The sequence below is a fragment of the Brienomyrus brachyistius genome, chromosome 14 (assembly GCF_023856365.1).
Source record: "Brienomyrus brachyistius isolate T26 chromosome 14, BBRACH_0.4, whole genome shotgun sequence".
Taxonomy (NCBI): domain Eukaryota; kingdom Metazoa; phylum Chordata; class Actinopteri; order Osteoglossiformes; family Mormyridae; genus Brienomyrus; species Brienomyrus brachyistius.
Genome location: NC_064546.1, coordinates 1,735,808 through 1,749,883, shown reverse-complemented (window position 1 = coordinate 1,749,883; position 14,076 = coordinate 1,735,808). Strand labels below are relative to the sequence as shown.

Sequence of the window (14,076 nt, the reverse complement as noted above, 5' to 3'; positions counted from 1 at the left end):
GTTAAAATGTTTATTTATGCTGGCTAATGAGGACAAAGGCGCGCTGACATAATCTTTGCTCTGGGTTATGAATGTTCTGTCACCTCTGCTGGCCATTTTCACAGTTATTAATCATATTTCCCAAGAGCCAATCAGAAATTTCTGTGAAACAGCCTAGACTGCTGGTTTTAATATAGGGGAAACCAGGAATAAAAAGCATATGACCTCCCCCTAAAAGAAAAAATATCATTCTGTCGGTCTAAAGAAGATAATCAGCTCTCCATCTTCCCCCTAAGCTGCAGGCCTCCATTCCTCTCCATCCCCCCTCTCAGTTAGGCAGCGCCTGCCTCTTCCCCTGGGTCTGAGCGCAGACGTAGGCTGGCGTCACAGTGTTCTAATTTTACTGCTGTTGATGCTGATGTTAAAGGAAGGCTCAGGCACCTGCTATTTTCTGCTACCTCTCTATCACCCAGGGGCTGGCAGGTGGTATTAATAGATGGAGTTATTACGCGATTACGTGCTGCACGGCTTTACAGTGGGGGACCGTTTTGGATCGGTGCTGATTTTTGTGAATGGATCAAGCATTTGCAGCATCCGGCAGCACTTGTCTAAACAATAAAGTTTTTAAGTTCCTTCCTTTAGCAAAAGATGTAATTAGCAATTACTGTGTCATTTTGTCGACACATATTGCTATTATTCGTTATTCTGGGATTATATTGGGGGAAACAGTCTTACTGATTAGCAATGACCTGAAGGTCGTCCATGATTAGGATCGTGGGCCATTTTGTGCAAGGATATCATATTTCTCAAAGTGTGATGCGACTGATGACTGAAGGCTGCCGCTGCCACAGTCAAAACATCCTGCATAGCTCTGCTGCTCTTTGCTGTCCTTTAGACTGAGAGGAACGTGCAGCCTGACGCATATTTAAATTCTGAGTACATCGCTCTCGGTCTTGACTATCTGAAGGAGAAACCGGGATGAAGAAAGATGTCATGGCAAGGACTTAAAGGCCGTCATGCGATGAGGTCATCATAGGAAAACACAGCGTGTCACATGACCCAAGGTTTCATTAAAACTAGACCACTATCTTTCTTTGAATATTTTTCAAAATGAAGCTTCTTCTGCTTCTACCTTTGGTTTTTAACATATTTTTGAGTGCTTTTGAAGTACCATTATAGCACATACCTCAAAAAAAGTACAAAACAACAGTTGGTTTCCAAGGAGTCAAGGACAACATCACAGACAGGATCCTGATGATCATGGACCGCATATCAAGCCTGTTTAGTCTAGGTCACACTTCAGACTTATTTCCCAAATGTACACATGATTTACAGCCTTGTTCAGGCCTTGTTTTCAGTTCTCCCACGTAGTAAGTTTAATAATTACTGATTCTGATTGGGGGGCGGCATGGTGGTGCAGTGGTTAGCACTGTTGCCTCACACCTCTGGGTCCCAGGTTCGAGTCTCCGCCTGGGTCACATGTGTGTGGAGTTTGCATGTTCTCCCCATGTCGTCGTGGGGTTTCCTCCGGGTACTCTGGTTTCCCCCCACAGTCCAAAAACATGCTGAAGCTATTTGGAGTTGCTAAATTGCCCATAGGTGTGCAGGTGTGTGGATGGTGTGTTAGTGTGCCCTGCGATGGGCTGGCCCCCCATCCTGGGTTGTTCCCTGCCTCGTGCCCATTGCTTCCGGGATAGGCTCCGGACCCCCCGCAACCCAGTAGGATAAGCGGTTTGGAAAATGGATGGATGGATGGATGATTCTGATTGGCCTGAGTCTTTACACCTGGTTCACAGGCAAAGGAAGCCTGTTAAATCAGCAGGACATGGCTCCTGAATAGCCCTGATTTACATTGTCGTTTCATTACGATTTGGTGTTGCGTGCTGCTGTATTTTAAAGTGGTATACTGATGGCCTAATTTCATAAAGAACATGAATTACATTGTGTAAGAAAATGTGAGAAGAAAGGAACAGAAAGTATTGCGCCGTAAATCACAGCATTAATTATTACTCCATTTATTCTCAAAATTGTGTATGCATTTATTTCCTCGGCTGACAATTTTATTTACAGACATTCATAATGCAATTAATTTAGAGGTCCAGTACCGTGCTTAAATGTCATTGGGACTTGGAACACCAGCCTCCGGGTGACTTTCATGCTCCCTCTTTCCCCCTTAGTGTGAAATAATGCATTACTACAAGTATGCACCTGCTGAAAATAGCAAGTTCAGACTGAGACTTTGACTTCTGTATTTCTGTAAGACTTTAATAGTTTCCCAGCAAAAGCACTGCACTGAAATATAAATATCCTGAAATATACAAAGTCGTGCATATAAAAGAACGGAATAAAACCTTACTGCAGTATCCCATGTAATGCAGGTGCAGTAGGTTGCTCGTATACAGTGCCAGTCCCTAGCAGGATGTGCAATGTAATCAGCATTAAGGTCCACGACCGTGGACAATGACGATCGCTGGTTTTAATATGAACAACCGCGGCACTAGTATGCTAGGCAGACAGTCTCTCCCACGCCCAAGTCACATCTGCTACGTAGAAAGACGGCTTATGTAACGTGACCCACCCAGTACGTTTCCAGTAACTGCTTAGCTAACTAAGCATTCTACTGCTTGGGTGATTTATATGTGGACGGCCGATTTGCGAGTACAAACCAGTATTCAGATATTGATTCATAATATTTTGACTCCTAAATGCGTCAATGAAATGCGTCTTTCTAAGTGAGCCTAAACCTGCACTAGTTGTAACAGCTAGGATGTTCGAACCTTAGCGTTACATGTTTTATTGCCTCTGCAGTGAACATTTTCTGCCTCGATGTCCAAAAGTTAGACTCGTTTTAGGGAAAAAAATAATGATCAGGAAAAAACTTAAACGTTAACCATATCTTGGAGGAGAATAATTCAACGATACCTGTTGCACCTTATCGACGCTAACGTGCAAAGGCATTTTTAATACGCTGTCGCTTCCCAATGCTTTAGTGTCTTCGTTTAATTCACAATCGGTTTGTGCAATAATCTCACGCGGAGCTTTGCTGCTACGGCTTAAAGAAAACAAGATTAAATGTTTCTGTGCTGCCAATTTGACTAATTTGAAACGCTTCCTTTTTATATAAAATAGCTCCGATAACCTCGGTTGCATAGTAACCTGCAACAACTTGCGATCGCCATGGAAACGGTGCCTACTGTTTGCTTACCCTACAGTGCGCAGGCTACGTAAAAACGTGTCATATTTCTAAAAATTTCCACCGTTGAAAGACATGTCTATATTTGGGCACGGAAACTGACGTCATGGCGCTAACGTTGACGAGTTACATAAAAAAAGACACACGCACGCATGATAGAACGTACTGACGTTTTCCGTAAACCTCGGAGACGGAACAACAAACAGTCGGGTTGGGAGGATCGTCGTTGGATTATTTTAATTTTGTCCACGGCTTTTTTTGATAGTATTACTTCAGTCTGACACTTTTAGTTTTCCTACTTATCTAAAATGAACTAAATGCTAATGCACAACTAAAGGCTAATGTCTGAATTCAATACAGCCTCATCATTCTGAATGCAGAGTTACTGTGCTAAGTAACCGCTATTTGCCATTTTTTCCTCCTGCAGTACAAAGTTCGTGCGAATTATAACAAGCTATAGGAAAAACATTAGCACAAGATCTCTTTTCAGACTATTTATTTCTTATACCTGACAAACATTTTGCTTATGACAAGCATTTCAAAACTCTAGAAAAATAAAAATATAAATGTCAGAACAGTTACATGTAAACACAGCAAACGTTTTCACAGAAAACTTATTCCATACTCCAATTAAGACCACTTATAGACCATGGTTAGACAAAGTACACCATTTATGAATGCGAGTTCACAATAGTTACTTCAGAGAGTAATCTCATTAGATTATCACTATTGCAGTAAGCACATTAGTCAGTTTAAGTAGATTAAATATATCTAGCTAGCACCAATAAATTGAAAACCATTAAATGTGATACTTTTACAATGCATGATATCACATGCTTTAGACAGCAGTAGTAGGATTTAGCATGCTTTTTGCTACACTTGAGGCATATCACTGCCCTGGAATTGGTGCGCTCATACACTAAAATGTTTTTTTAAAGAGAGTTTGTAGAGTTACCCTCATAGGGCAAGAAGAGTGGGGGAACTAAGAGAGTCTGAAGATTGATCATTGCTGCCGCTTCCCCTCCTGTGGGCCACACCACAGTTGGGAGTGGCTTCTGCCTCAGGGTAGGTAAACACAAAGGAAGATGTGTATGTTGTGCAGGCAGGGGTGCAGGTCACTACTGGGGTGCACAGAGGCTCAAAGTCAGCTGTGGCTGATGTGTACAGAGGTTCCCACTCTGGTGCATAGAAGGAGTTGCAAAGCTCCATATCTGGCACAGATCGGACGGTCTCTTCTGCAGTCTTCTTCAGCGATTCCAGCAGTTCTAGAGACTCCTCCAGTGAGCTGTCCAGGTCAGACATCTTGACTGTTGAACCGCTAACCTCGACTTCAGAGCCAGGAAGGAATGCGGAAGATTTGGAAGAGACTACAGACTCCTTCGGCTGGCTTGTCAAAATGGCATTTCTGGTGATGGAATTTAGGTCGTTACAGAAGCTGTGTACAGGGGAGACTGAAGTCTCGGGAAAGCCAGCATCCAGGTCAGATGGGATCTTGCAGGCAGGCCTGTGAGCAGCTAGGATAAACTCCAGTCGGTCCTTTTCTTTCATTAGGTTGGCGATTTCAGATTGCAGTATGGATTTCTCATCCTCCAAAGCATCAGTTTCCTGTGTAGCAGAATAAACACAAGTTATTGAAGAGTCAGAGTACACACAGACCTTTCTCAAATAAAGGCATCTTCGAGATGTTTTACTTACAGCTTGCAGGGTGTCAGTCAGTTCTCTCCGTCTGTTGCGGCATTTTGCAGCAGCCATCTTATTCCTCTCTCTCCGGACATTCCTTTTCTCTTCCTCCTCAGGAGAAAGCTAAAAATAAATAAATAAATATTTAACTTCAGCTCAAAGTGACTGCTTCTGTCATTTAAACCTCAGCTGGACATTTACTGGTTTAAATTGCAAATAATTCCCCCAGAAGTACTTTGCGAAGCTTATACAAAGCAAGCTGCAAAGATGGCTTTTATCGTTACAATCTGTGCTTACCTGTTCAATTTTGCCCCTCCTGCCAGAATGCAGCTTGGGTCCACTGCTCCTAACCATCCCAATTCTGGGATAGGCTGAGCTCGAATCTTGGGTAGCGTATGGATGCATTCGTGTCTGTGATGGAGCCACGGAGGAGATAAGGGTAGTTGGCTGGACCATCCACTGCAAGTCCGGAGTTGTGGAGACAGCCGTGACAGTTGGGATGAAAGAAGCGCTTGCGACCGGGAGGTCAGTAAAGTCCTGTAAAAAAAAAATGACGGGATTGAAGTAATTTTTGCAGAGCTTTCATACTATTGGCTAAATGAGATGCTGCAGATGTTGTGGAGGCGTCAATAAAATTTACACCCACAGCTAATAAATATGCATGAAGTTGTATATACACTAGACTGAGCTCCGAAAATGCAGTAGCTTATATCCCGGTGGTGAATAAAACAAGCTATTTAATTCATTTCGTTGTGTACTGCTCGTCGCAGTAGCATGCACAGGAGTTTCGGAGAAAATATATAGAAGAATTATATTCTGATATGATATCTAGAAAGTTATGCCGAATATAATGTAATGAAACAAAGACAGTCTTGAAAAGCAATATTTCAATGAAAGCAATGTAGTATGTCATATGTTAATGTATATGTAGCATTTTCTCTAAATAATTGTACACATACAACGTTATAATAGCTCTAAAGCAGTTTTATATGTATATGTCGTATACGTTAAATTAAAGTTATTTCAGAATCAAATGTTAAACTCACCTGAGTTTGATTAATAGGAGAGCCGATGCTTGAATAGGAGTCTGCCGGAGATGGATAGTAAGTAAGGTTGTCACCGGCCGGAGAAGCAGTGCTGCACCGTGAAGACGAGTCACACTCCGGAGCAAAGTTGTTGTACATCATAATTAATATATAAAAGTAGATGTCGTCCTGAAGAAAAGTTTAATTTTCAGCGATGATTCTTGCCTTTCCTTAATTTTGTCGATAAACGGTCGGTCAGTTCACGATCATTGGAAGTAAAGTGTCCCGTCTCATTTACCCCGTACTCGCGGAAAGTGAATTGTTGACTGGTGCAGTTGCGAGTCTTTTATACTTTTCTCAGAGATTCTACATGGAAGAGCCCAATATTTTGTAGGGGGGAGTATTATACAAAAACCATAAAGACGTAACTATTTTAAATGATTTTCTTTTTTAAAAAATATATAAGAAAAGGTTTTAGTAGTAAAGCTAAAAGTGTAACAAAGATTTGAATACATTCAGTATTTTTGTAAAAAGTACCAAAAATTATGAAACCGCATCTACCTTCCTTTTGGAATATAGTATGTTCTCGAATAGGGGATCCCAATACGTAATTATCCTTATATGGAATGCATCCTGTGAAAGGGGCGGATTACTTATGGGAAGTGTACAAAGCAAGTCTTCTGTTATTGGCTGAGAGGTTGAAGCGTAAAAGCCTTGCTGCCAAAAACAAAATGTTTTGAACAAGGCGGTGACGGGTACCTTTATTTTTGTTTTGTTTATGTTATTTGTTAGTTTTTCTGCCATTTGAACATGCGGAAGTACAGAAACATAGGAGCTCCTAGCTTACTCTACTTTGAGACACACACACACACACACACACACACACACACAGAATTTATATATATATATATATATATATATATATATATATATATATATAAATTGTTTTCAATTAGTGTTTTGTGCATTTTCACTTAATTTGGATTATGATCGTTTTTGTTAATTCCAGAAATCATATTTCATACTAATTATGTAATTAAGTCAGCCTACATTAGCCTAAGGCTGTGGTACCTGGTATGAATTTTCAGGTGGGTGTGTCTATCAGCATAATAGGCTTGATCAAGGTCATTATTCACTATTGTGCAGTTCTAGTTCTGTTCGCTTGTCATTTTATCTATCTATCTATCTATCTATCTATCTATCTATCTATCTATCTATCTATCTATCTATCTATCTATCATCTATCTATCTATCTATTTTGCTTGGGAATTTTCTGAGAAAAGTCTTTTAAGTAAGTTCATAAGGTTAAGGATTCCACCCAATTGCATTACTACAGTAGTTTAATGCTAACTATTTCATATATTTAAATAAAACTATAAGCATGGAATTGGAAATGTAGACCACCAATGTGATAATAGCGTTTATCGTGCTACATGTTAAATCATTCTCGTGTTACGTACTGCAACTGTAGAAATTGCATACTGTATAGCTATTAAGTAATTAAAGTTGTGACCGTAATTCGGATATCATAGCGATTAATGCAGCTGTATTATTTGGGGTAACTGGTATTTTAAGCCTTTTCGGTTTTAAGGTGACCGTTCAGTAAAGACATTGAGTAAATGTTTAAAACTATGTTTTTATGTATTTATATTGTTGCGAAGATAAATTTCTCTCTCGGTTGGGTCGGATTTGGATAGGGTTTCCCTTCCCATTGCCTGTAATGTGTTTATTCGAAACAGAAGCCGTTACCTTGGCAACGCCCCAGGCCGTGCGTTTATGACGCAATGTGACGTATTAGCGTCGGAACGTAAATCCTTGAGGCGGGGCCAGTATAGCTAGTGGTTTTTGCTAAGTTTGTGTCTATTTCAGTGTAATGGATCTGGCGTTTAATAAACCATTAAAGAAGACATATTTTTTAGAACATGCATAATATTTTTAACACTTGCGTCACATGAAACCGCTAGGAACTGAAGTACCTTATCCGCGCATTCAGTCGGGGAGATTTAAAGTAATATTTTTTAAAAAGCAGGCGGTTAAAACGATAATATATGTGACGAGAATATGTTTGTGAATCGAAATTTGTAACGTATTATCAGTTCATAACTTCATTTCCCACTGTCCTTTAACCTTTTTCTTTCACTTGCAGGATATTTTATTTAAATTTGTTAGACGGATGCCGCGAGGTCCTAAGTTACGTGTTTTAGCCTGTGTGTAAACGAATAACGTACTATTATCTTGCCGTGAAGGTCAAGTCACTGCCGAGAAATAGCCTACTGACTGCCATTGAAAGAGTCTTGTTGTGCAAAAAATCCAACATTAACTGTTTTTTTTATCCCACTATTTTGAAACACCTGTACATCATGTACTCCAATTTAGATTTTATTTTCCCGAGAAATATTGTCTTCAATGGAAGCCACTTGACAGCTAGACTCATGTAGGCCCTGGATGTACGTAATAGTGTGTTTATAGTTCATATAAACCATCGTGATATGCATGTACAATGCATAATGTAAAATCACTAAAGTGAAATATACAACGTAAGCCTGTGTTGATAAAGTTCCCGTACAACACAAGATTTAATTACCGGTTCTGCATTGCTTTCCCGGTTCGGACCACCATATTAAAAAAAATCACAGAAGCTGCTGCGGCAACTGGCGAATGCAATTCCCGGCAACTTGAGGCCAAGTGAACAGGATGTACATATATGGTATGGTGGGCATTTCATTTGATTGGCTGGCTGACCAACGTTATGCTGCTCCATTCTGTGCAATTTGCTGGAGACAATTGTTCTGCCTGGCTATCACACACGCAATATGAGATAATGAAAAGAGCATTACAAAGGCCACAGCGTGGACGGTTGTTGCCAAAATTGAAATTCCCGTCACAAAACGTCCTCAGCCATCACACTGTTGAATGCCACCGCACTTTTTTAGGTTAGATCTTTTGTTGCTATGTGGTGAAATTTATATTGATTTGTTAATACTTAAGAAATATGGTTTGTATTTAAAAGTAAATCGTGATATACTAGAGTAATCATTGAGCCCTGTAACTGAAATAAACAATGCATCCGTTGCCACATTTCTATTTGTATTAATTAATATACTGAGCAGAAACATGGCAGTCAGATTCTACTTCAATTTGTAGAATATGACCGGTCGTACCTTTATGATTAGGATCCGGCAGTGTTGCTTTGCAATCACAAAGTGCAATTTTATTTTTCCCAGAGGGAATGCTTTCAATATGAGTATGAGATATTTTTAGGCAAAATATCTAATCTGCGACCGTTTGACGGATTTCAATGACATTGCTGTGTCTAGATACGCGTATAATTGCTTAATACACTGAAAAAGATAATTCATTGTATTTTGACATCTAATCAGAAAACGTCAGTTTTCTTGTAAAATGGCTTTTTTGTTCGATGCGTGGGTGTAAACATCTGTAAATACTGTATTTCAGAACTGACAAGCTTCACGTGACAATGATCACAGTTTCCTTGTTTTAATAGGGGGAAATATAATAATATGTTGGATTTAGGCTTTTACAATTTGCAATGTAATATAGTTTAAAAACGTACGTTTCTTATGGTAATGATAAAAGATATTAGCGTTTTTTGTCCTGATAATAATAATACAAAAGTGTTTATTTTATCAAGTACTGCCTCCCCCCCCCACCATGAGAAAATGGTACCGCCTCAGCCACAGATTTCATTCATAAAAATCTGGCACAGTATAAAAGGGGGAGCTTGCAAACTAATCCATCAGTTACCGGGTTAATAAACCTGGTGGAAGGAATTGCAAGCGGCTCACGAGAAAACATTCGTCGTCTTGCCTCTCGAACGATTTCAAGATAATTATTTTTAAATTTCCATCGCCTTTCCAGACGAAAAATGTTTCCAAACTTAAGCACCGACAACGATTCTTCGTCTCGCTGCAGTACCGCATCTCCAGTCGGGGACACCCTTACGTACTACCAGCAGTCGCCAGCTGACTCGTTCTCCAGTGCCTCTGCTTCTCCAGTCCGGAACACACAGGTACAAATTTATAATTTTAATCATGCATGCCCTTTGCTTGTGATTTTTGTGCATATTCACGGATGCCACAAAAAAACAGTATTTATTTGTGGTACTGTGCTGGCACCTGAATTTAAGGGCAGCATAAAATGATTATGACACATGCCTGTTGAATATCATTATCTATGCACATAAAATGCTGTTCAGCCTTTTGTAAAAACGCTGTTATTCTGTCATGTGTGTAAGGACGCGTCCATTGCAGTGTAATTTATTCGTGAAGTATTGGAGGACTTTTACATATAACAAATTTCACCATTTTACTTGCTCAAGGAATTGGCGATGATGTTTATAGGCTTCAAAGATAGAAAGTATTTTTGCAGTTTATCATTTTTACTTCATTATATATAAATAATTTTAATCATCCAGCACTGGAATAGTCTTTGCAAGAGTTTATGAAATGCACAATAAGGTAAATCCCACTCGTACCTCTTAGACAGAAGCTAAAAATACACAGAGAGTGTATTTCTGTTTCTTGCGATCTCAAAGGGCTGCATGTTTGTACAGAGGCTTAGCGAGGGGAAAGAAATCATTCAGGAGACTCCACAGCAGTCTTGCGTCAGTGTCGACGTCAGCAAGAATTATAAAGCCCAATATTGATCGGGAGGGCACTATTTTTGGTTTATTTAACAAATTTATACAAAGTAAGAAGAATTTATACATTCTAACGTTAAATGTAGCTTGATCATTTTCACTGTTATTCTGCACTCAAACCAAATATTCCACAGAAAACACGAACAGTCACAGATACATATCGCAAATATTAATAATCTTTAGTATTTTGTCTTTTGTATTTTAACCTGCATTATGAGAGATTTATACGTCAAAATTACATAAACTGCAATATAAATTACACAGAAAATGGATCTGCAGTTCGTAATATTCTGTGTTAATTGCAGCGTAAGTTCTCTTTAATGTGCACAATTAAATAAAATATCGGGATAAAAATGTGACACTATCATTTTTTACAAATTATCTGATGCTTTTGCAGGAACTTCGCACAGATATGGATGTTGCTGGCACTCCCTTTGTTCCGACAGTGACTGCTATTTCAACCACCCCGGATTTGCAGTGGATGGTCCAGCCGACCATGATCACATCTGTCTCCCCTTCCCTGGGTAGCTCGCAGACATACAAAGTGCGCAGCTCTAACCAGTCGGTTCCCAAAGCAGGCGGAAGCAAAGGACCAACCACTGGCAGAAAGGGGAAGAATGAGCCGGTAAATAAATGCGTCATTTTCAACGCAATCTGCCACGTAGCTAAATCCTATTAAACAAACGTTGTTCCGAGTAACTGTTTTTGCTATCCTTAAAAAAAAAATCGGTATTTTCTGTAGTCCAGCGTGTTTTTTGTGCATGCATCGCACAGTGCAGCTCTACCGGTGTGCCTTGCCCCGGCCGCCAATTTATATTCAGGTCATGGGGAGTCTGCAACAATGGTCTATTTTTAGACACATTGCAGCTAACCATGCACTGGTAGACTTTCCAGCTGGATCTATTGGCTGTGGAAGTTGACGAGCTGGGATGGATAGAGTTTTTGTGAAAGTAAGCATCATTTTATCTTGGCCAAAATGCTACAGCTCTCTCCAGAAGAAGAGGAGAAGAAGAGAATCAGGAGAGAGAGGAATAAGATGGCTGCGGCGAAGTGCCGCAACAGACGGAGGGAGCTTACAGACACCTTGCAAGCCGTAAGTGAGCTTCATACGATGGTGACATGGCATCACACCGAACAGAGCAATGTTTGCATTTATAAACAAGATCTGTGTTTTTCCCTATTGCTCGATTTTTCTCCAGGAGACAGATAAGCTAGAAGAAGAAAAAGCAGCCCTTCAGACAGAAATAACCAATCTCATGAAGGAGAAAGAGAAGCTGGAGCTCATCCTCGCTGCTCATAAACCAGTCTGCAAAATAGCAGAAGACCTGGATTGCATCTTCCAGGAGCCCATTGGCTCTCCCCAGCTGCTCTCCAATCTGGGAAACAACAAGTTCTTGGAGGACACTGCAACGGAGGCTCCTGTGCTCCAGGATACAGATGCCTCCAGCTTCCCCACCACAGCCATTTCAGGGAACTCCAACATCCTGCTGTGCTCCAGTGCTGATGTCAACATAAACGACCTGGAACCTTCGCTAGACATGAAAGAGGAGCCATTGGATGACCTGCTCCCCAGCCTAGAGAAGACCTCCATTGAAACGGCCCGGTCTGTTCCGGACATTGACTTGAGCAGCTCCCTTGGGGTGACGGACTGGGAAACCCTGTACAAGTCGGTGTCCAGTGACCTGGAGGCCCTGAGCACCCCAGTGGTGACTTGCACCCCCACATGCACCAGTTACCTGTCGACTTTCGCATTCACCTACCCGGAGTTTGACTTGCTGAACGAGGGAGTGGCTAGTCCTAAAGCAGGTGTAAGCAAAGCAGACTCAGTAATAGATGTTCTCAATTCTCCAACCCTATTAGCCTTATAATGTTTAGCATTAGAGTGGATAAACCGGACAGCGAGTGATGACACCACTAAGCATGATATATTGTCTGAGGTCATTGCTGTGATCCAAGCGGTTGATCTGGTGGTTGCATTCATGAAATGTTTACTATGACTGAACCCGTATTAACTTCTTCCAAATGCATTTTGATGTAGCTAAAGCATGACATTAATTTCCCTGACTGAAATGTTAGCTATGGTCTGGTATTAAACGCATGCAAAAAATGTGCCATATCATTTCAGAATTACACAGTCCATTTGTTCTTTATTTTGGTGCTAGATTGTTTACTGTATTGTGGAGCTAAGAAATGTATTGTTTTGTGTTTTGATAGCAATAGTATGCTAATGTAAAAAATGAATATAGTGTGTATAAGTATATATCCCTGTACTGTAATTGCATACCTCAATTTTGTCATTCAAACTGTGATTTTGCATCATCGTTTACAGTTTTCCATGAAAACATGTGGTGTGCTATAATTTATCAAGATGTATTTTATGATATAGTTTATTTTTCTACCTTAAAAGTTTTCACTTGTCCGTCAAATGGAGAAAAGAGAAATAAGCATTGACTGCTTATCTATGGATAGTATCATTAAATATATTTGAAGTGTATTTGGCTCTTGTGTTTCACGTCATCTCTGTGAAAAATATAAAATGTGTCTTAAACGGAGTTAAATGAGGATTAGCCACGAATATTTCAGAGTCTGTCAGAGATGTTTGAAGGCAAGGTATTTCATTTGGTTGAATGGCGGATGTCAGATTGTCCATAGGTAGATACACTTCTAAAAAATCTTTCAGAGAGATTAAAATTTAACCGTTTGCAACATTATAATTGCTCTATTTGGGTTAGCTGCCTGATGAGACAAGATATTCAGGAACATATATATCAATCGCCCATCTGTTGACTTTCTCTAATACATCTAATAGACCTGTTTATGCAAAAAATCAGATGTATTCTGCAATTAACAGCATTTTACCTAATGTATACGCAAATTGCTATAGCTGATACTTCGGGTTATTAAAAATGTATCCGTCAGTTGGATTTTGTTCTCATTTTTCAGACACTAATGTGAAATAATTTGCACTCAGGGTCCGGTGATATATAGACGTAACATGAAAATGCAACACAAAGGACGTATATATTTCACAAAGCAATAAATCAAAAATAACTATTCCGCAATTTTGTTTGCAATATTTGTTTGTTTTTGTTTAGCTGTTCTACTTAAAAATTCCTTAATGCACAAACCCGTAAATCATTTTATAACCCAACCCTGCCTCTCTCCATTAAGAATGCAGAGTGAAAGCAATTACGTCAGGGCGTGTCCGCGTTCCTTTGCGTCACACGCGGGTATTACGATTCACTTCCTTGCCCATATTTGGTAAGGAAGCGACCTCTGTTCTAAACTTCTGGATGGTTCTGGAATCCTGCGAGGGCCGATCCCTCGGGAAAGAGCGAAGTCAAGCGGACACTGTTTTGTCTCCATAGTGACCAATCGATTTTTCCCATAGGAACAGCGAGGCTTTCCCGGAAAGCAGTGTGCGCGGAGAATTGACCATTATGTTCTTACGGGAAGCAAACAATTACGACAAGTCCACAGTCTGAGCACTCGTCGTTTATAAAGCAGCATTTTATTTAGCTTCGATCGGAAATACATAT

At 40.1% G+C, this 14,076-nt stretch overlaps 2 protein-coding genes across 7 annotated transcripts; one reads left to right on the top strand and one right to left on the bottom strand.

The window, feature by feature from the left end:
- Positions 1-3,653: 3,653 nt before the first annotated feature.
- fosab (v-fos FBJ murine osteosarcoma viral oncogene homolog Ab) lies at positions 3,654-6,215 on the bottom strand. The gene is made up of 4 exons (XM_048974619.1): positions 5,899-6,215; positions 5,150-5,389; positions 4,868-4,975; positions 3,654-4,777 (listed from the first exon to the last, which is right to left on the bottom strand). Exons 1-4 carry the CDS (start codon positions 6,037-6,039, stop codon positions 4,130-4,132), a joined length of 1,137 nt encoding a protein of 378 aa, XP_048830576.1. The 5' UTR covers positions 6,040-6,215; the 3' UTR covers positions 3,654-4,129.
- Positions 6,216-6,499: 284 nt separating this feature from the next.
- LOC125707461 (protein c-Fos-like) lies at positions 6,500-12,664 on the top strand. 6 transcript variants are annotated; one of them, XM_048974617.1, is made up of 6 exons: positions 6,511-6,632; positions 6,887-6,965; positions 9,811-9,907; positions 10,935-11,162; positions 11,523-11,630; positions 11,737-12,664. In XM_048974617.1, the coding sequence occupies exons 4-6, from the start codon at positions 10,950-10,952 to the stop codon at positions 12,403-12,405; spliced, it is 990 nt and encodes a 329-aa protein (XP_048830574.1). In that variant the 5' UTR covers positions 6,511-6,632; positions 6,887-6,965; positions 9,811-9,907; positions 10,935-10,949; the 3' UTR covers positions 12,406-12,664. The 6 variants fall into 6 exon arrangements, with proteins under 6 accessions (XP_048830575.1, XP_048830571.1, XP_048830574.1 ...); XM_048974618.1 differs by lacking the exon at positions 6,887-6,965 and having other exon boundaries at positions 6,500-6,632; XM_048974614.1 differs by lacking the exon at positions 6,887-6,965 and having other exon boundaries at positions 6,500-6,632; positions 9,757-9,907.
- The last annotated feature ends 1,412 nt before the right edge of the window (positions 12,665-14,076 follow it).